Source organism: Symphalangus syndactylus, chromosome 24 (assembly GCF_028878055.3).
Source record: "Symphalangus syndactylus isolate Jambi chromosome 24, NHGRI_mSymSyn1-v2.1_pri, whole genome shotgun sequence".
Lineage (NCBI taxonomy): Eukaryota > Metazoa > Chordata > Mammalia > Primates > Hylobatidae > Symphalangus > Symphalangus syndactylus.
In genome coordinates this window covers 9,835,423-9,858,139 of record NC_072446.2, presented here as the reverse complement: position 1 = coordinate 9,858,139, position 22,717 = coordinate 9,835,423, and the positions used below count along the sequence as shown (strand labels likewise).

The 22,717-nt window shown below is 54.9% G+C and overlaps 1 protein-coding gene across 1 annotated transcript in view; it reads left to right on the top strand.

Moving 5' to 3' along the window:
- NTSR1 (neurotensin receptor 1) overlaps positions 1 to 22,717 on the top strand; it is a 51,172-nt gene that overhangs the window by 25,117 nt on the left and 3,338 nt on the right. Inside the window, exons 2-3 of the mRNA XM_055265430.2 lie at positions 18,942 to 19,143; positions 21,547 to 21,637. Of these exons, the coding sequence (XP_055121405.1) occupies positions 18,942 to 19,143; positions 21,547 to 21,637 (293 nt within the window). The remainder of the gene's footprint in view (positions 1 to 18,941; positions 19,144 to 21,546; positions 21,638 to 22,717) is intronic.

Below are 22,717 nucleotides of genomic sequence, written 5' to 3'. Positions count from 1 at the left end.
AAGGCAGGGGCCCCCCAGGGAGAGAGTGGATGCCTCCTTCACTTTCCTCAAAGCCCGAAGGCCTTGCAGTGAGACTGCCGCTCTCTACAACAAAGAGCCAGCACTGCTGTGCACGCTGGCGTCTCACAGATGAGCCAATTATGTCTTTGTGACAAACACATTATTAGGAGTGAGATGAATTCCTCCTGTGGGTGGGGATGATTCAGAGAGAGGCGTCCCAGCCCCAGGAACAGCCCCCCACAAGGTGGCCTCAGCCTCCCCCACGCTCCCCTGGAGGCCTCTCCCTGGCTCGGGGGGTGGGTAACACAGGAGTCCCCCTGACATGGCGAAGTGAGCTCACCTCCTGAGGCTGGGGTGCAGGGAAGTAGGAAAGGGCACACACTGCGACCGGACCAGGGACGGGGTCTTCCCCGCTGTGACCTGTGGGGCTGTGCAGGGGGCGGGAGCAGCCCCCATCCCAAAAGGAAATGGGACAGGAGTTGCCAAGAATAGGCCCCCTCACCCTCCAATTCCTCATGGGTTCAGCACTTTCTCTGAGGGGGTCTGGTCTGAATCCCAAATTTAGATTCTGTATTCAACTGTTCCCTTCATTAGAAAGAACAAATTTCAGAGCCCAGTAATTCCCGTTTAAATTTGTCAATTTTCATCCCTCGATAGAAACTAGTATGTGGTGATTACAAAAGCCGGGGTATTAGCCCAGTGGACAGTTTGTTCTGAAACTTGTCCCTTCAGAGCAGGGCCTGGGTTAGGAGGCCTGAGATCCACCTGGAGCCTGGGGTGCCTCGGGGAGGGTCGTCGTGGCTGGGGGTTCTCTGCACTTGCCCCATGGAGCAGGGCAGGAAGGGAAGCCAGGCTCCTTTCCCAGTCTGGGCCTGGGGCTGCTGCCCTTGGCAGCTGGGGAGACCCTGGGACCCCAGAGGCAGAGCCCCACTCTCTGTACCCTCAGGCGCAATGCCCTGAAAGACAGGTGCCACTTTGTCTTCAGAAAGGCAGGAACCAAACCCCTCTCACAGTTCCAGAAGCTTCCCTGAGTCCCAGTTTAGATGCAGAATCTCCTCTGTGGATCACTCCAACTGGGGAACCAGGAGAGGGGGTTTGGGAGAGGAGGGAAGAGGCTTCCACCTGCGGGTGAGGCAAAGCAAGGGCTCCCAGCTATGCAGGGCGGGCCCGACCCTCCGGGAGAGCCTTTTCCCAGCGAGGACTCCGAGGCCCTGACCTGTGGCTCCCAGGGAATGACCTGGACCCTCAGCATAGGACCCGCAGGCTGAGACCCTCCTCTGTTTTATTACTTCATTTTCCATCTGTGACCAGGGCCCAGACTACATGCACACACCTGGCGTAGGAGTTACTTACTGATGTGTTTGGCTGTGTCCCCACCCAAAATCTCATCTTGAATTGTAATCCCCATAATGCCCCGTGTCAAGGGTGGGACCAGGTGGAGGCAACTGGATCATGGGGGTGGTTCCCCCCAAGCTGTTCTTGCGATAGTGAGTGAATCTCATGAGATCTGATGGTTTTAGAAGCGTCTGGTGTTTGCCCTGCTCTCACTCCGTCCTGCTGCCCAGTGAAGAAAGTGTCTGCTTCTCCCTCCACCATGATTGTAGGTCTCCTGAGGCGCCCCCAGCCCTGCAGAACTGTGAGTCAACTCAACCTCGTTCCTTTATAAACTACACAGTCTCGGCAGTTCTTTAGAGCGTGCGAAAATGGACTCATACACTCGGCCTGGGCCCAGTCTTTCCCGGACAGATGGTGCGATGATCAGCCCCGTGTTCGTGAGGACGGGGCCCACGCAGCCCCACCTGGGTTGTAAAGTTTCATCAGCACTCAGCCCCACCTGCTCATGTACGTACTGCCGTGGCTGTGTCGGCCACGGTGGCCACAGTGAGTGGTTCTGCTCAAAAGTTGAGATCCTCCGGCCCACAAAGCCACAGCGACTCACTCTCTGGACCTTCACAGAAAGCATTCACCCACCCCACCCTAGGATGCATGTCCAGAGGTGAAATGGCTCCCTCCGTGCAGTCGGAGAGCCCCTTGACTCACGGCTGCACCCCTGCTCATCGGGCACAGCAGCAGGCACGTGACCTCTGTGGGGCCACTTGTCCCACTTGCAGGGAGGGGCTGAGCATGGGATGCAGCCTCCACGCCTGCACTTAAACGAGCCCTCTGTGGCCTTGCCCCACTCAGGGGCTGAGGAGAGCCTGGAGAGAGATGCCATCCCTACCTGGGCTCTGCGATCCTCCTTCCTTCCTACCTGCCCTCGCCCCCACATCTGCCCATCACCAGGTCCCGCCCCAGATGCGGGCTACACCTGGGTCCCTCCCTGGCCCAGCACTGAGAGCAAACCCAGAATGCAGTTGTGGCTGCAGCGGCCTCCTGCTTTACCTCCTGCTTTACCTCCTGCTGCGGCTTCCCACTTCAGAGCAGCTCCAAGGCCAGGATTGATGACCTGACCCCTGCCCCCGGTCCTCCCCACCCCCCACACCCCTGCACCACCTCACACACTCTTACCTCCTTCCTCCTGGCCCACAGATGCCCTTCAGCCCTGGAACCTCTGCATAAAGCTCCCTCCTCTGGAAAATGGCCCCGTGTCTCCCCCAGACCACACTGCATGCCCCCTGGTCCTCCACCACAGCCGCATCCCTTTCCCTGCAGTGCCCGTCTGCCCACGTCTGCCCGTCCCTCCCCCTCCTCTGCCTCGCGAGAGGTGCCTCAGATGCATCAGGTGCACCGTCAGGGCTTGTGAAGGATCCAGGAGGCGGGCCTGGGCATGCAGTGCACGCAGAGGGTGATGAAGGGTGCTAGATGGCTGGCCTGGATGAACCCAGGGAAAGGGACAGACAAGGCAGGTGCAGCCAGAGTTCTGGAACATTCCAAGAAGAGTCAGGCAAACTACTCCCTGCTCAGGTCTGCAGCCCGGCTTGGGGAGAAGCCTGCAGCTGTGGGGTCAGCCTCCCAGCTGCCAGCAGTAATAACCCGAGCCATGGTGAGGCCTCATTTCCTAAAATGGTCTCAGCTGCCGCCGCGTCCCTGCAGGGTAGAAGGACAGGCTGCTGACCACCAGCAAAGCATCAGGAAACTCTCCCGGCACGCCTGTGAGCCGTACATCTAGAGACAGGCTTCTCCTGGAGCCAATCAGCCCTCTGGCTTTCACGGGCTCCTGCCTTGCAAGGTGGCCACAGGCCTCAGCCGTGCCTGGGTTGGCAGGGAGCCCTGCGCACCGCCTCTCTTCTGCCCGCGGGGTTAGCACGGCAGGAACCCGGGCTGGAGGCTGGGAATGTGTCCAGGCTTGCACTGGTCCTCGAGGTGGCTCCAGCCTTGCTGCTCTTGGCAGCAGAGATGGCGGAGGGTCTAGGTCTCAGGGCAGAGATCTCCAAAATGCACCAGCCCATCCCCTTCCGTCGTGAGGACGAGACAGGGCCAGCACGAGAAGGGAAATATGCTCAGGGTCATTCAGTGAAGCCAAAATCCTGGGCTGCCTTGTTCTTGACTCTAGGATCTAGAAATGGGAAATCTGGGACTTGTCGCCTCCCCAGTGATCCATCTTTTACACACGCATGTTTTCATGCACTGAGCCGTTCATAAAACAGAAAAGCCAAGCCTGCTCACTGTTGTAAAGGAAAGCCCTGTGTGGCTGTGAGGGAGACGCGTGTGGAACCTCATGTCATGTGGCGCCATTGGGGACCCATTGGGCTCTTGAGACTGAACCGGGACAGGCTGAGAGGCTCTCCAGGACACTTCTGGGCAGCAGGCCCCCTCTAGCTGTGCTTGACCCCAGCCCCTGGGCTCTCTTGGTTCACCAAGTCTCCCGTGTCCCATGCTCTTGAGATCCCAGACTCGGCATTGGATGGGGTGGCCCTGGGTCCTGCTGCTGTTCCAAAGCACTGGCCCTTCCTCTCGGCCACGCAGGGTAGAGGCTGGAGCCCCTGGAATCACACAGAAGGGGCCTGGCTGAAGCACAAAGGGTGGAGATCTGGGGTTAAGCCAGAGCCTGGGGCCCCTCTGAGCTCAGGGGCTGGGCAGCTGGGGAAGCAAGGAAAGCCAGGTGTCACTGAGTCAGTCCCTCCCATGCAGGTACTCGGGGGTGTGAGAGGCAGCCCCCGGCCCTCCTCTCTCACCCCTACAGCCTCTTCCAGTGGGTGAGGACGCTTGGCTCTGTGTTCACCATAATCAGATTCACCACAACAGGGCAGAACACTAATTCCATTGACACTGCTGAGATGCTGTGTAGAGCCAGATGTCCGTGGGACACGGCGGCCAGCTTTGCCAGTGCGTGGCCACTAGGCGCTGGGAGGGGCAAGATGTGCCTGATGCCCATATGTCTGCATGGCAGAAAGGCACACAGAGAACCGTGGGGCTAGAGGTGCAGCAGCCAGTGACAGCCAGAACTGGAGAACAGGCCGGCGGGGTGTGGGGCACATCCTGCACACCCAGCCCTGGCACATGCTGTCCTGCAGGCAGCTGGGAACACTTGCTCTTTTCCAAATGTGTGCTCTGAAATGGAAAGTTAAGTCCTGCTGGGACTGCTGGCCCCCAGCCACACTGCCTCATCCCCAGCTGCAGGGCCCCCCCCTTGATCACAGCAGCTCCTCCTTGGTCATGGCTGGGGCTTTGCACAAACTCCCCGGAAACCCAGGGCTTGCGTTTGCAGGTCTCCGGTCTTTTCCTGCATGGAGCAGAGAACTTTTCCAGATGGTGTGGCTTTTTTCAAGGGACTGGGCTCCAAAACCCTCTGTGCTAAGTGCGTTGGCTCCACTTCTAACCTGTCAAGTTAGTGCCCTGCATTTTAGAAAAATGTAAACGAAAGCCTCAGCCAACCTGATCAAACGGGCTCATTCGTAGTCACAGGGTGAGCGGCAGGCAGGTCTTACAAGCCGTGCAGGCCGGAAGGAAAAGGGCTGTGCCGACAGTCTGAGGGTGGAGACCAGAGCTGTGGACTCGAGCCCAGGGGAGCCCCCACCTGGCCACGGTTTCCTCATCTGAGAAACAGGAGTGAGGCCCTACCAGGGATCCTTCCCGCTCAGATCCCCAGAAAGGTGGGGGCCGTGACCGGGGCCAGAATTCCACCCCTGACTCACTGCTCTGTGCAGCCTCCTGTGCTTGTCAAGAGTTTTTAAAGCCCCATCGTTGCTTCTCAGCAGATGCCTCGTGGGTGTGAGTGTTCTCATGGGCTTGAAGCTGGCAGATATTTGAAAACATGGCAGAGACCTGCAGCCTACAGGCTCAGCCACTGGCTGTCACCTGCCGCTGCCTGTGATTTACTCTTGAGAAGTGCTGGAGCAGCTGAAAAGCAACTCGCCACCCCAGCACTGCCCTCAGAGTGACTAATGGGGCACACCGGGGTCCTGGGCCCCAGCCAGGCTGAGCGAGGGGAGGGCCGGTCCCAGGGCTGAGGGCCAGGGGCCTCCCCTCCTCCTGTCCTGGAGGGCACCTGCCCAGCACAGGTAGAGGAGGCGAGGGTGTCAGGAAGGCTTTCCCTAATCTGACCAAGGCCCTCTGGCTAAGTCAGTGGTCTCCCGGCAGCCAGGCTGCTGCCAGTCCAGCAGCTCAGCTGGGCACAGACAGGATGTGGCTTCCAGGGGCTTCTGTTCTGCCAAGTCCCCCCTCAGACAGTGGCCTCTATAGCTCCAGCAATCAGGAGGGAAGATTCCAACTCCCACACACAGGGCTCTCTGCTGCCTGGAAGAGGAGAGGAGGGCACACCTCTTGCAGACGTGACAGGTGACTCACCTGCTCCGCTCAGAGGAGGGGTCTGCAGGTGGCCAGAGTTCTCCTGATGGGGTCCTTGCTCCCAGCTGGCTTGGGGGTCCTCACACCAGCCCCCTGCCCCACACCATGTTCATGTGCCCCTTCAAGCGTGCCTGGGCACTGTCCGTGGTACTGAACCCCTGAGGCTCCCTGGGGTTCTGGCATTCTCTTGAGCCTCTCCCAGAAATTCCAAACCAGAAGAAAAGCGCAGGGAGCAGAGTAGAGGAGCCATGGACAGAGGCTGTGGGGCAGGCTTAGTCCCTGAGAGGTCGCCAAGGAGCCGCAGCCTTGGACTAGATGCTCTCAAAACCTGGCAATGGCCCACAGAAGGCATCTGCTCAGGTGAGGCACGTGCCGCAAAGCTTCACCAGTGGGGACAAGGATCTGCTTGTAGTATGGCCCCGATGGAGGAAGTGAGAGCTCAGGCTGTGGGGTCAGGGCCCCTGGGTTCACAGCTGTACCTGGATATCTTTATCTACAAAATGAGGCTGACAGGAGCCTCTGCCTCACAGATGAGACCTGTGTGTCTGAGGTGGTGCACACAGTGTGTGTAGACCCCAGGACAGTTGACGGTCAGCTGGAAAGTGAAGGTTAGAGGAATTCAAACCGTTATTTTTAATACCGAGCCAAAACCTGCACATCAGAGCTCTCTGATGGAGGCGTGGACGGGGTCGTGATGGGCCAAGTACCAGCCGGAAGCTGCGCCATTTCATCCCCTCCCCACGGTGGCCCTACAGACACCAAGGTGGCTCACACGGCCCCTCCAGGTCACACGCCTGTCCTCTCTCCAGTCCTGCCCTCAGGGACTCAGAAACACTGGCGTTCCAGGAGGTGGTGTGTGGGCTCCTCCTCAGGCCAGGTCTGTGGTCACTGCTGACCACGTGGCAATGCACGGCTTTCCAGGCCCCTGTCCACCGTGGGTCAGGCGTGTCCCCACTGGTCAGCAAGTCCCACAGCTTTGCATTCCAGATCCCAGCAGCCTCTCGAGCCGGGCCTGGTACTGCTTAGATGCCTGGGAGCGATGACCAAGGGCAGAGACTGGGGACTGAGGGATAGCACAGTATCCCAAGCTGGCCACTACCAGAACCTTCTAGAACAAGGTCACACTGCCAGTTCTTTATGCCTTCCGTCCTCTGCTCCCCAGACACCTGTTTACATAAAGCTCTAGGTCTCAGGTGTCCTGTGGGTGGCCCGGGGTGGCCGCTGCTTTTCCCTGGGTCCCTCCATGGTGTCTCCTCTGAGAACAGCCACTGGTCAGAGCCTCCTGGATGACCTCACTCCTGGAAAGCACTGGGCTGTGTCACCTTAAAGACCTCTTTGCTCTCTTGGCCCTGGCACCCCACCTCTGGCATGGGGAGCAGAGACCCACCAGGGTTCCCATCCCTCTCCCGACAGTGTTTCCCCAGTTCCAGGGCTGTGAGGTGGTCACAGTGGCTTTGGTGTGGCCGTGGGGTTCCTGTTCATCCCAGGGCACCTGTCACGGGACATATCCACAGCAGAGGCAAGTGGAACGTTCTCTGAGTTTAGCTTTGTTTGTGTAGGTAGTTCACTGCGGGAATCTAGCTTTTGGGGGACACACCTGAGACCCTCCCAGCTACCCTGCCCTCTCCCCAAATCAGCTCAGTGGGCTCCAAAGCAGAGAGTCAGGCTGGGAGGGGAGCACAGAGCCGCCCCTGCTGGACGCGTATCCTGGGCATCTCAGGCCCACCCATTGCCTCATTGCTCCCTTCCCCTGGTCCAGTCAGCTGAGCGCCCCGTGGTGTGGGTGCGACGTGACATGGCGACCAGCCCCAAAGGGTGGACCTTTGAGTTGTTCCCCAATCATTGGTGTTTTGAACAAGCCTGTGCTGACAGCCCTGGCACACAGCATTTCTGAATTAACTCTGCTGGCGTTCCTGGCCTCGGCTGTGGTGGGGAAGGCAGGTTGGGGTTATGAGAACCCTGAGGGTTGCTCCCAAGTCAGTGTTTGATGGGTCTAGGGGGTCCTCTCCACCTGGAGTCTGTCTGGGAGGTTAGAAGAGACTGTCCCTGAGCCTGGGCCCTGCTGGGGCTGGTCATCCGCTCAGGGAGGGGGCGATCCCCTGCCAGCCCAGCAAGGCCACCCCAGCGGTCACCCCCTTGGGAGGGTGTGGACAGGAGCCTCTCCTCCCACCCGCCCCGCAGCCTCTGCAGCCGTCTTACAAAGCCTCTGGGTTCTGCAAAGCGAAAGTGTTTTGCACCTTCCCACTCAGCACAGGCTGGCTGTGGAGACGGGAAGCAGTGTGCCAGTCTGGGGCTATCTCTTGATCTAAACACGATGGGATGAATTACAGAGAAAGGAGAATACAAAACAAGCAATTGCTCTTGAAGAGCGAGGTGAGAACACCCTGCCCAAGGTCGAGGGGCTGAGGCCGGCTGTCTGGAGCCTGTGTCGGGGGCACCCTCCTGCTGGCTGGCTGTGCCCTCACCTGTGGGCAGGCATACCGTGTGCACCCCTCCCGCTCCCCACCTGGTCTTCACGGCAAAGCTCAGACCAACCACCCAGAGGCTGCGTCCCCGTCCAGAGCCCCCTAACACACCTGCTGTTTCATTATCTAACCTTTCACTCCACCTCCCTCCTCCCCAACAAAATTACAAATGCGAGGGGGCAGAGGCCAGGCTGTCCCTCCCATAGGTCCAGCCCCACCAGCCGTCGCCCCAGCGTGTCCCATCCCAGCCTCCCAAGCCGCAGCCCTGGGCCCCCCAATTTGCTTCCTTTCCCACACCCAAGGGAGCACAGTCAGTACTCCAGGAACCGAGGCAGCACCTCTAGGCTCGCTCTTTTAGAAATGAGGCTGAGGGGCTGGACGCAGTGGCTCATGTTTGTAATCCCAGCACTTTGGGAGGCCGAGGTGGGCGGGTCATGAGGTCAGGAGATCGAGACCATCCTGGCTAACATGGTGAAACCCTGTCTCTACTAAAAATACAAAAAAATTAGCCAGGCATGGCGGTGTGCACCTGTAGTCCCAGCTGCTGGGGAGACTGAGGCAGGAGAATGGTGTGAACCCAGGAGGTGGAGCTTGCAGTGAGCTGAGATCACACCACTGCACTCCAGCCTGGATGACAGAACAAGACTCCGTCTCAAAAAAAAAAAAAAAAACAAAATTAGCCGGGGATGGTGGTGCATGCCTGTAATCCCAGCTACTCAGGAAGGCTGAGGCAGGAGAATCACTTGAACCTGGGAGGCAGAGGTTGCAGTAAGCAGAGATCACGCCACTGCACTCCAGCCTGGGCAACAAGAGCAAAGCTCAGTCTCACCAAAAAAAAAAAGAGAGAGAGAGATGAGGCTGAGGCCCAGGGGGACCTGTTGAGATCACAGCTGGCCAAGGAACAAGCCAGGCACCCGCTTCTGGCACCAAACCCAGGCACTCGGCTGCTTCTAAGAGGCTTGAGGCTCTACCAACCACTCAAACGCCATCCCCAGACCCAGACAGGGCTAGGAGGCAAGGGGTGGCAGCTGAGGGGTGCACACAGCAGAGGATACTGCCAGAAGCACAAATGAGCTTCCCATGGAGGCAGCCCTACCTCCAGACCACCACGGCTGTCACAGCAGACACCCCTGTCTCCCACCATGACCTTCTGCTCTGGAACATCCACCCCTAAAACCTCAGACCCAGCCACTGAGGCCCATGGCCCAGAGCCCAGCTACCCAGCCAGCTCCAGGGAGGGTGGCCCAGCCGGTTCCTGCCACCTGAGGGTGTTGGTACACACACCAGACTCAGAGGGAGACCCAGACAGACAGCGACACAAAGACAGAGAGAGAGACACCGAGAGGAAAGCAGAGACACAGAGAGACAGAGAAACAGACACACAGAGGAAAACAGACACAGGGAGACAGAGATACATAGGCAGAGACAGAGATAGAGACAGAGACACAGATAAGATACAACAGAGATAGAGACACAGACTCAGGAAAACAGACAGAGAGACACAGGAGAACAGAGACACAGAGATATAGAGGTAGAGACACAGAAACAGCAGAGATACACAGAGACAGAGACACAGAAAAACAGTGAAAGACAGAGACACAGAGGAAAACACACAGATATACAGAGAGAGACACAACAGAGACACAGAGACAGACACAGGAAGGAGAACATACAAGGAGACAGAGACACAGAAAAACACAGAGAGAGACATCACAGGAGAAAGATACAAAGAGAGACAGAGACACATGTTCTGTCTCACCTCCAAATCCAGCTTGGCGTAGACCTTGCTGGGACTGGACGGCCTTCCCTACAGCTGCTGAACAGCCTCGCCGTCCCCAGGGCTTCCCTGCTGTTGGCCCTGACCCTCCCCTGCTGCTTGGAATTGCAAAGCCAGGCGGTCTGGGAGTCCCAGCCACCACACGTCCCCCAGAATATTCATGGGGCTGGGCCAGGTGACACTCCCTCTCTCTAGAGACAAATCGAAAGGCGCCAGCGTGCTGTGGCATCAGTGCACTGAGGCATCCTCTGGCCGGCCCTGCATGACCTTCAAGCTGCTTGAGTCCATTAGACAAAGTCCCTCAAGGCCACCCTATGTGGCCAGGGCTGAGACGCCTAGAGAGGTAGACGCTCAGCCTGGGCAGGGACGGGGGCCACACCTAGCAGGGATCAGAGAAGGGGTCAGCCAGGGGGAAGGTCAAGGCTGCCGCCCGGTGGGTCAGCACCAGGACCCCACACTACCCCAGCCTGGCCATCTGCTTCCTGTTCAGTTCTCACCCCCTGAGTTCTCAGGTCCGTGAGTTTGCCTCTCTGGACCGTCTCTCTGGACCGTCTGCCAGGAGAGCTCAGGGTCCCTGCAGGCTTGTGGGTGCCATCAGGTCAGAGATGAGAAGTCACCTCCAAGCAGAGGCCTTCCTGGAACCCCCAGCACTACTGCAGCCAGGCTGCCACCAGCATCGCTGTCTCTGTAGCTCTTATTGGCCCTGAAGTCACTGCAGGTGGTTCTTTCAGTGGTCTCTCCTCCCCAGGATCCAAGACCCCTGATGGCAGGGGCTCCTATGCCTTCTCCAAGGCAGTGATGTTTGTGGGAGGGGAGGAAGGGAGAAAGGTGGAGGGAAGCTAGACTAACCAAGAAAAAAGAGAGAAGACGCAGCTAAAATCAGAAATGAAAGAGGAGACTTTACAAGATGCCACAGAAATCAAAAGGATCATAATAAACTGTGAACAATTTTATACAAACCAGCTGGACAGCCTGGAAAAAAATGGACACATTCCTAGAAACTCACAAGCTTCCTAGAGTCAATCGTGAGAAATGGAAAATCTGAAAGGACCAATAACAAAGAAGGAGATTGAATCAGTTACCAAAAACCTCCCAAAAAAGAAAACCCCAGGGCAGGGCCAGGTTGCTTCGATGATGGATGCTACAAACATTTAAAGAAGAATTAACACCAGTCCTCATACAATTCCAAAAATGTGAAGAGGAAGGAACACTTTCTAACTCATCTTACAAGGTCAGCACTACCCTGATACCAAAGCCAGAGAAGGACGCTATGAGAAAAGAACCAAGAGGCAAAAATCCTCAACAAAATACTGGCAAACTTCATTCAACACCATGTTGAAAGGATCACCCGCCATGAGCAGGTGGGATTTATCCCTGGGATACAAACACGGTTCAGCACATGTGGATCAGTAAATGTGATTCACCATATGAACAGAATGAAGGACAAGAGCCATTCGATCATCTCATTTGATACAGAAAAAGCATTTGACAAAACTCAGCATCCTTTCATGATAAAAACACTCAACAAACTGGGTGTTGAAGGCATGCTACACAATAAAGGCCACGTATGACAGACCCACAGCTAACACCACACTCAGTGTAAAGGCCACGTATGACAGACCCACAGCTAACACCACACTCAGTGTAAAGGCCACGTATGACAGACCCACAGCTAACACCACACTCAGTGTAAAGGCCACGTATGACAGATCCACAGCTAACACCACACTCAGTGTAAAGGCCATGTATGACAGACCCACAGCTAACACCACACTCAGTGTAAAGGCCACATATGACAGACCCACAGCTAACATCACACTCGGTAAGAAGTAGAAAGCTTTTTCTCTAAGGTCAGGCAAAGCAAGGATGCTCTACTCAGCATGGTCCTGGAAGGCCTAGCCAGAGCCATTAAGCAAGATAAAGCAGTAAAAGGCATTCACATCAGAAAGGAAGAAGTAAAATTGTCTCTGCAGATGACATGAACTTATGTATAGAAAACCCTAAAGACTCCACACGCACACACACAAAAATGTTAGAACTAATAAACACATTCAATAAAGTTGCAGGATACAAAATTGACTTATGAAAATGAGTTGCGTTTCTATGCACTAGCAATGAATTATCCCAAAAAGAAATCAAGAGGGCCAGGCACAGTGGCTGACACCTGTAATCCTGGCAGTTTGGGAGGCCAAGGTGGGTGGATCACCTGAGGTCAGGGGTTCGAAACCAGCCTGGCCAACATGGCAAAACCCAGTCTCTATTAAAAATACAAAATCAGCTGGGCATGGTGGTGCATGCCCCATAATCCCAGCTACTTCGGAGGCTGAGGCAGGAGAATCGCTTGAACCTGGGTAACAAGAGTGAGAATCTGTCTCAAAAAAAAAACAAGAAAACAATCCCATTTACAATAACATCAAAGAGTACATTTAACCAAGGAAGTAAAAGACCCGTACACTGAATATAACATGATGAAAGAAATTGACACAAATAAATGGAAAGATACCTCATGTTCATGGATTGCAAGAATTAATATTGTTAAAATTTTCATACTACCCAAAGTGATCTACAGATTCAGTGCAATCCCTATCAAAATTTTGATGACACTTTATGCAGAAATAGAAAAAAAAGTCCTAGGATTCACATTGAACCACAACAGAGCTCAAATAGTCAAAGCAACATTAAGAAAGAAGAACAAAACTGGAGGCATCACACTTCCTAATTTCCTTTTATATTACAAAGCTATAGTAATCAAAACAGCATGGTACTAGTACCACATAGACCCATGGAACAGAACAGAGAGCCCAGAAACAAACCCACTTTTATACAGTCAAATAATCTTTGACAAGCTGCTATGGTTTGAATGTCCCCTCCAAAACTTATTAAAACTTCATCCCCAGTGTGGCAGGATTGAGAGGTAGAGCCTTTCAGAGGTGATGGGATCTGTGAGGACTCAGCCCTCATGAATGGATTAATCCATTCATAAATAAATGAGTTAATGGATTAAGGGGTGATCACACAAGGGGAGCTGGGGGCTTTATAAGAAGAGAAAGAGAGACCTGAGCTAGGATGCTCTGCCCCCTCTGCACATGATGCCCCACGCCACGGCAGAACTTTTGCGAGAGTCCCCCCCCAGCAAGAAGGCTCTCACCAGTTGCATCCCCTGGGCCTTGGACTTCCCAGCCTCCATAACCATAATAAATACCTGCCTTTGCTTTATAAATTACCCGGTTTCAGGTCTTCTGTTATAAGCAACATAAAATGGACTTAGGCACAAAGGCACCAATACACAATGGGGAAAAAGCAGTCTCCTCAAACAGTGTTGGGAAAACTGGATATCCCCATGCAGCAGAATGAAATTGTAGGCTGGGTGCGGTGGCTCACGCCTGTAATCCCAGCACTTTGGGAGGCCGAGGCGGGCAGATCACGAGGTCAGGAGATCGAGACCATCCTGGCTAACATGGTGAAACCCCATCTCTACTAAAAATACAAAAAAGTAACCGGGCATGGTGGTGGGCGCCTGTAGTCCCAGCTACTCAAGAGCCTGAGGCAGGAGAATGGCATGAACCCAGGAGGCGGAGCTTGCAGTGAGCGGAGATCGCGACGCTGCACTCCAGCCTGGGCAACACAGCGAGACTCTGTCTCAAAAAAACAAGAATGAAATTGTACCCTTATCTCACACCATGCAAAAAAAATCAGCTTAAACTGGATTAAAGATCTAAACATAAAACCTGAAACTATAACACTGCTAGGAGAAAACATAGAAGAAAAAGCTTCTTGACATTGGTCTTGGCAATGATTTTTTTATGACAGCAAAAACACAGGCAACAAAAGCAACATAAATGAGACTACATTAAATTGAACAGTCTCTGCACAGCAAAAGAAACAGCAAAACAAAAAGGCAGTCTACAAAATGGGAGAAAAATAACCAATTTAAAAATGGAAAAGGGGCCTGAGTAGACATTTTCCAAAGAAGAGCTACATATGGCCAATGGGTTGATGAAAAGGCAGCATCACTAGTCATCAGGAAACTGCAAATCAAAACCAGTGAGCTATCACCGTACACCTGTCAGGATGGCGATCATCAAAAAGCCGGCAGATAACTCGTGGTGGGGACAATGTGGTGAAACGGGGACCCTGGTGCACTGTTGGTGGGAATGTATTAAACGGGTACAGCTGTTACAGAAAACAGTATGGGGGCTCCTCAAAAAAATTAAAGATAGAACCACCATAGGATTCAGCAATCCCACTTCTGGGTATTTATGCAAAGGAAGTGGAATCCGGATCTTGAAAAGATTCCTGCAAGTGCATGTCCACTGCGGCACTGTTCACAATAGCCAAGATACGGAATCAACCCAAGTGTCCCTCGACAGACCCACAGATCGAGAGAGCGTGGTGCAGATACACAGCGGAGTGCTGCTCCGTCTTGAAAAATAAGCAGCTCTTGTCATTTGCAGTAGCCGCAATGAACCTGGGGGCATTATGCTAAGTGAAATAAGCCAGGCGCAGAAAGACAAATGCTGTGTGATCTCACTTATGTGTGGAATCTGAAAAAGCCAAACTCGTGAAGACAGCAGAACTCTGAGTGCTGGGGGAGGGGGATGAGGAACGGGGAGGGGACGATCAAGGGCTGCAAAGTTTCAGTTATAAGGTGAGTAAGTTCTGGAGTTTTGAGGTACGGCATGAGGACCAGAGTTAACAATACTGCATTGTGGCCAGGTGCGGTGGCTCAGCCTGTAATCCTAGCACTTTGGGAGGCTGAGGCGGGCGGATCACAAGGTCAGGAGATGGAGACCATCCTGGCTAACACGGTGAAATCCCGTCTCTACTAAAAATACAAAAAAATCAGCCAGGCGTAGTGGTGGGCGCCTGTAGTCCCAGCTACTCAGGAGGCTGAAGCAGGAAAATGGCATGAACCTGGGAGGCGGGGCCTGCAGTGAGCCGAGATCGCGCCGCTGCACTCCAGCCTGGGCAACAGAGCAAGACTCCGTCTCAAAAAAAAAAAATACTGCAATGCACACTCAAAATGTCCTCGGAGAATAAATCTTGTGTTCCCACCACAATCAAAGGGGGTAGCTATGTGAGGTGATGGATGTTTCATTAGCTTGATGGCAGTGATCATTTCACAATGTATACATAGACCAAAACATCACATGGTACACAGTCAATAGATACAAATTTTTTTGCGACAGGCGTCTTGCTCTGTTGCCCAGGCTGGAGTGCAGTGGCGAAGTCACAGCTCACTGTAGCCTCAAACTCCTGGGCTCAAACAATCCTCCCATCTCAGCCTCCCAAGTAGCTGGCACTATAGGCATACGCCACCATGCCTGGATGATTTTTTTTAGTTTTTGTAGAGATGGGGTCTCACTGTGTTGCCCAGACTGGTCTCAAACTCCTGGCCTCAAGGGATCTTCCTGCCTCAGCCTCCCAAAATACTGGGATTACAGGAATGAGCCATGGTATCCGGCCAATAGATACAATTTTTTATTAGTCAATTATCCCTCAATAAAGCTGGGGGGAAAGGTTAAAAATATATACATATAAATTTCAAACTTCCATGATTTCTTATAGTAATGTTATGGTTTTTGGGTTTAGGTTTTAATCTTCTCACCATGTGGAATTTTTTTGGTGTAAGATCTCTATGAGTTAGGGTACAAACTCCAGGAACTAAGTCAAATTGTCTTATCCCTTAAGAAAAGGAATATTTATTTCTCTCAAGACACACTGAAAGTCCAAGAGTAATAGCTGCAGGCACAGCTTGACCCAGAGCACAAACAATGTCACAGGGTGCTCTGTTTCACTGGTGCCGGCTTCATTCTTAGGCAGGTCTTCTCTAAAAGGTAGGAGAATGGCACTGATGGCCACGGATGCATTTCCTGCTCAGTGAGCCCGGGCAAAGCCAGTGTCTAGCAAAGGTCTGGGGCTGGCCCTCATCAGACAAATGTGATTGGTGCAAATGTTTGGCTGACCTGTCCAATGAGGGCCTACCCAGGCTTTTTGGGATGTGTTGATTGGCCAGGTCTGGGTCACATGCCAGCTGGATGGAGGGTGCACGGCCCCCCAGGAGAAGGAGGCGGGTGGGACAGGGGCCCTGAGGACCCAGCTTCCTATGGTCCAGGCCATCAGCTGTCCAGCGCCATGCCTGGGTGGCCAGTCTTCTCCCCGATGATCTGGATGCTGTCTCCATCACAGATGGAGCTTCTGTCTGATCTGGCACTGTCGATGCCAAATTCTCCTCATTAAGGTCACTCTCAGTGACATTCAGGTACATCCCAGTGGCTGGCAAGGCTGACGCTCCCTTGTCCTAGCGACATGCCACGCTGCCTTTCGAGAGACTTTCTGGCCATTCTGAGACTATTTCCCACTTGAACTGTAGAGTCCGTGTGTCTATGCACAATAGCTCTCATGTTTTATGGGGACTGGATGTAGAGACGTGATCTCAACAGGTCCTTCTGTCTAGGAGGGGGCCTGTCCTTCCCCTCGCTCAGTCCTCCCCTCAGCCCCGGCAGCATCGCAGCCTTCCCTCCGAGTCCCCACGCTGCCGATGGACGACGGACGTGCTCCCTTTGCTTGTTGTGGAGGTGGGGGCGGCTTCTTACCCAGAGCGGGAGAGATTACAGGAAAGGACGGCGCAAGCCAAAGCCCGTGCTTCCAGCTGTGCGTCTGGGAAGAGAAGACCGGCCCCAGGAGTCGGGGTGCATTCCCCTCGCCCCCCAATCCTACCCGGCTTCAGTCTCCAGGGTGGGCAGGTGGGGGAGGCGGGGGAGGGCCAGACTCCCTCTGCAAGGCCCCGCCTCTGTCCCCACACGTGGCCCTGTGGCAGCCTCTGCTCCCTCCCTCTGGAAACTGCAGGATCCTCCGACGGGGGCAGCCAGGGGGCCGGGGCCAGACCCCACAACCCACCAGCCCCCAGAGGTAGCTATTTTTGTAGCCCGTGTCGGTGAGGTTGGTATTTTAAATGTTTTGACATTTAAAATCTGTGTTGGATACATTGGTGCTGTCTAAACTATCCCGGGGCTGTGGTGACTCACAGGGAATTGGTTTGTTTCCTGAGGCTGGGCCTGGCCTCCCCCGTCCCCCCTCCCAGCAGCCAGAGTGGGAAGAGGGAGCTTTTACCTGCCCCCCGTCTCACCAGCACCTTGTTGTCCTGCAGAAGGTGGACTTCAGCCAGAGCAGCAGAACATGAGGGACGTGGGACGGCCTCAGATCTGGACGCCCAAGTAGAGGAGGGCAGAACAGACCCACCACCCAGCCAGGGTCAGCAGCGGCGGTGGTGGCTCTCAGGAGCCCACACAGGTGGCAGGAGCAAGGGGCGCTGGGCTGGCAGGTGCAGGACGCTGCCTCCCGGGGGTCTCAGTGCCCCCTCTCCATGCACGTCCTCTGATCTGTTGGCAGAGCCCTGCTCAAATGGAATGTGAGGGTAAACTCAGGCTGCCTCCTCCCTGAAGGCCTCTGAGTGCGTCTGAGTGGAGCCAGGAGCTTCGGTGGGAGCAGGAAGGACCTCCAGAGGTGCCTCAGCCAGTGCCCAGAGGGGGCCAGGGAGAAAACCCGCCGACATTCCCACAACCCCTGGCACCTCTCAGTGGCTGCCCTGTCCCATGGCCGCTGCTGCCTTCATTAGGGGGACACGGCGAGGATTGTTCTCACCGAGACTGTCCTGACTTGGACTGTTGAGGCCACATGGCTCTGCCCTCCCTTGTGGGAGGAGGTTGGGAGGGAGGTGGCCCCTGCAGCCCAGCCCAGGGAATCCCACGGCAGATACCCCTGGACTTTCTACTGCAATCACAGCCACCAGCCGCAGAGCTAGTACAGGCCACTTCTCCAAGACACCCAAAAGCTTCTTGGAATCAGAAATTCAGCATGAGGATCCAGGGCAGCTTGGCAGAGAGGGGCCCGCCTCCGACTCCGGCACAAGATCGAACCCGCAAGTGCAGGAGCCAAAGACGCCAAGATCTGGCTTGCAGAAAGGAGCATCTTACAAAGAATCCAAGGCCAAGGAAGATTTTAAAGCCATTGATGGTTGTTATTCCACTGCCCCAGGGAGGGGTGCCGGTTTCTCCACTGGAAGCTGGGCCGTGGCCATCCTGGCTGGTTCTGCTGCTGCTGGTCCACAGACATGTCCCCTTCCTGTTCTGAGCAGCAGCTCTGGTTGAGGAGGAGGCTGGGCCACTGCCCATCTGGGGAAGTCACGGCCACCCTGCCAGTGCCTGCAGAGTCACGTCTCAGCCAGGAGTCACAGAAGGAGTGGTACTCAGCTCAGGCCAGGCTCAAATCCAGCACAGCCCCTCTTGCGCCGGAGTGTTTGAGCAGGACCTCTACCCTGTCCAGGACTAGGATCAGGTGCAGAGTAGCTGTGATGACCCAGCCTTGCGGGTTGATGAGGAAGCTAGAGGTGGGGAGCGGGGGTTCCAGGTGCTGATAACGGGCCCTGTACCTTTCAATGCCCTGAGAGGTAGCTGGGGTGGGCAGGAGGAAGGGGCCTCTATTCGTGTGGGCTGTCAGGACCTAGGAGAACTGTCTGCCCACAGCTACAAGGCCAGGGCTTGGTTCTCCCACAAGACGGGCCTTGGGGTGGGGCAGCCACGTGCTTTCGGGCCTCAGCCATGGACACAACATGTCCAGACCTGGGAACCTAGAGGCCAGGGCCTTTGCCACAGCCCGGACACCCCAGTGGTTGTGTTCCTTGCTGAGTACAGGCGGGACCCTCGGGAGGGGCTCAGGAAGATGGGGGAGTCTTCGAACTTCTTCCCAGTCAGAGGCAGGGTCGGGGGCAGGCTGAGGGCCAGCTTAGAACAGCGGCCAGGAGTGGCCGTGTCTTCAGGGCAGCCGGGATAGGGCCGGACCTCCTGAACTTGTGTTGATGGAGGGCCTCACACTGAGCAGGCCTGACACCCCAATCAGCACGGCAGGCATCCCAGCTGGGGTGCATGAGTCCCGCTGCTGGCTCTGACGGCCTCCCCCTTCCTCTCCTGCAGGTCAACACCTTCATGTCCTTCATATTCCCCATGGTGGTCATCTCGGTCCTGAACACCATCATCGCCAACAAGCTGACCGTCATGGCACGCCAGGCGGCTGAGCAGGGCCAGGTGTGCACGGTCGGGGGCGAGCATAGCACATTCAGCATGGCCATCGAGCCCGGTAGGGTCCAGGCCCTGCGGCACGGCGTGCGCGTCCTACGTACGTAACCTCTGGGCCCTCCAGGGGCGGGAGGCAGGCCAGGGCCAGCAAAGGCAGTGAGCACTGAACCACCCCAAGCCTGGGCAAGGTTTAAAGACATAGGGATGGAGCTGTCAGGCCAAGACCCAAGGGTGCCAGCTCCCCCCAGGGGTGAGTGCCATTCTGTACTCCATTCCTTCATCCATCCATCCTTCCATCCATCCTTCCCTCCCTCCATCCATCCATCCTTCCTTCCATCCATCCATCCCTTCCTCCTTCTATCCCTCCACCCCTCCCTCCTCCCTTCATCCCTCCATCCATCCATCCCTCTCTCCCTCCCTCCCTCCATTCACTCCTCTACCTCTCCCTCCCTTCCTTCCTCCCTCCCTCCATCCATCCATCCCTCCCTCCCTTCTTCCTTCCCTCCCTCCCTTCATCCCTCCCTCCCTCCATCCATCCTCCCTCCCTCCCTCCATCCCTCCTTCCATCCCTCCCTCCCTCCCTTGTTCCATTCCTCCCTCCCTCCATCTATCCATCCCTCTGTCCATCTGTCCACTTGCTCACATGCTCACTTATTCATTTGCTCAGCAGTTGGCTGAGTGCCCACCCTGGGTCTCACTCATTCTTGCTCACAGGCATGGAGGCAGCAGAGGCAGGGGTATCCCTGCACTCTGGGGGAGCAAGGGCTCCACCAAGGACACAAACACAGGCACCAGGCACCTTCAGCCAGTGATGAGCATGAAGAAAAAAATACCACCACCACCACTCCCAACTACATCTGGCAGCTGGGAGGGGCTCTCAGAGCAGGTGGCATCCTGCAAGTCCCAAGGACCAGGAGCCCGTCTGGGCAACAGAGCTGCAGGCGAGGGGATGGCTGGAGCAAAGGCCCTGTGGTGGGAGGTGCTTTGCAAGAAGGCGGGGCAGGGGCAAGGCAGACGCTGCCAACCACACAGGGCTTGGAAAGTGTGATGGGAACTGGAGAAAATGAAGCCCTTTCATGCCTGAGACCCAGGTCTTCAGTTTGGTTTGCACGAAGTATTTGGCATTACCCCAAGAGAGCCTGGCTCTGGGCTTGGCCTTCTCTGTTCATGGGAACCAGCCAGGGCTTTGGACACGGAGCTCTCAGGGCTGGCAAAGCCCAAGGTGCGGCCCACAGCAGGGCAATGCTCATCTTATCGGAACCCTGAGAACCAGCCTCAGCTCGGGACGGCTGGCTTGCCGACCTCGGAGGTGTGTCCTGGGCCCGGTGTGTGCCTGTTGTTTTAACAGTAGCCATCCAAATAGATTTGAGGTGGCATCTCGTTGTGGTTTTGATTTGCATTTCTCCAGTGATTTATGATTAATGATTAATAACATCTTTAATGTGCTTGTTGGCCATTTGTATCTTCTTTGGAGAAACATCTGAGTCCTTTGCCCATTTTTGAATTGGATTGTTTGTTTTCATGTTGAGTTTTAGGAGTTATACTCTTGAGGTTAACTCATTATCAGATGTGATTTGCAAATATTTTCTCCCTTTCTGTGAGCTGACTTCCACTCTCCTGATGGCATCCTTTGATACACAGAAATTTAGTGTTTATGTTGTTCAATGTATCTACTTTTTTGTGGCCTGTGCTTTTGGTGTCATACCCAAGAAATCATTGCCAAACTTAATGTTGTGAAATCATTATCTTTTCTCCTGGGAGTTTTATGGTTTTAGTTCTTATGTTCAGGTCTTTAATCCACTTCAAGTCCATTTTTGTATATGGTGTGAGGGGAGGATCCACCTTCATACAAGTGGATATCCTGTTTTCCTAACACCCTTTGTTGAATAGACTGTCCTTTCCCCACTAAATGGTCTTGGTGAAGATCACTTGACCATAAAGGTAAGGGTTCGCTTCTGAGATTTCTAGTCTATTCCCTTGGTCTACGTGCCTATCTTTATGCCAGCACCACACTGTAACTTTGTAGTAAGTTTTGAAATCAAGAAGTCTAAGACCTCCAACTTTATCTTCTTATAAGATTGTTTTGGCTGTCCAGGATCCTTTGAGATTTCATAAGAATTTTAGCATAGATTTTTCTATTTCTGCAAAAAGCATTCTTGAAATTTGATACGGATTGCATTGAATCTGTAGAGTGCTTTGGGTAGTACTGACACCTTAACAATATTATGTCTTCTAATCCACGAACATGGGATGTCTCCCTGCATCTCCCTCAGGCCATGTGTCTCCTTCTCTGAGGCCATATCTCTGAGGCCATATCTCTGTGTCTCTAAGCCCATGTCTCTGAGCCAGTGTCTACCTCCCTCAGCCCATGTCTCTCCCTCTCTGAGCCTGTGTCCAGTCTCTGAGCCCGTGTCTCCCCCACTGAGCCCACGCCTCTGTGCGTCAGGTGCAGTGGGTCTCTGAGCCCATGTCCTGTCTCTGAGCCCACGTCTCTGTGCCTCAGGTGCAGTGGTCATCGCCTTTGTGGTCTGCTGGCTGCCCTACCATGTGCGGCGCCTCATGTTCTGCTACATTTCAGATGAGCAGTGGACTCCGTGAGTACTGGGAAGTTGGGTGCTGGACAAATAAGTGCTCCCAAAACAGATGGTGGGTGTGGCAGGCAATGCTGAGAGGACCCACTCAGGGCAGGGGTGTGGTGAGTCCCCTGGCGACCCCCTGGGCAGGGGTGTGCTGTGACTGGGGCTGGGAGAAGGTCATGGAGGGACAGGTTCAAGGCAGGGGCTATTCAGGCCAGACTGGTGCAGAGAAGGAAAGTTGGTCCTAAGAGAGACGGCCCAGGCAGTTTCCCGAAGGCGAAAGAGAGACATCCCTGGCTCTGCTGGGGACATGGTGGGGGTGTCACCTCCTCATGTGCCAGCTGTCAGAGCCCCAAGACCACCCAGGTTGGAACCACAGGGCTCAGCCTGGAGTTATACTCAGGGCTGTGACTTATCGCAACAAGAGCTGCAATACTGACAAAGCTTTGCTTATACAGCAAAGTCAGCAAAGGGAAAAGACATGTGGAGTGGGGTCAGCAGGAGACCAGATGCAGCTTCCAGGGCCCCTTCCCAGAGGAGCCTCACAGGACAATATGGGGGCCGATCACAGGGGCACCCACTGCCTGGCAAAACCCCTACTGTTTGCACCAACAGTTCAGGTGCAGGGAGCCCCTCTCATCAGAAAATGGAGGAAGTTCAGGTGCAGGGAGCCCCTCTCACCTGAAAATGGCAGAGCCTTCCCAAAATCCAAGGCCCCAGGCACCAGCCAGAGGCCAGCCTTGCCAGCTGGCCATCCTGAGATGGCAGCTTGGGGCCCACTTGTGAGCCCTTTTCTGTGCAGTGGGGCTGCCAGATCCCAGAATAAAAGGCTCCTTCCAGTGACAACCACTGGGGAGGGCACACCTACGACCAATGAGAAGGAGAAGGCACGAGGAACAGAGTGCGGTCCCCGCAAAAGCTTCTGAAACTCAGGGCTGCCTGGTAGTAATTGAGCTGCCTGGTGAGGGCATGAGATCACTGTGGGGGGAGGCAACAAGTTGAGGGCAAGGTGTGTGGCTGCTGGGGAGGCATGGAGGGGGCTCCTGCCCTGGCTGTTTGGTTAGGCTGGGACCAGCCAAGCCCTGGACCCTTGGATGC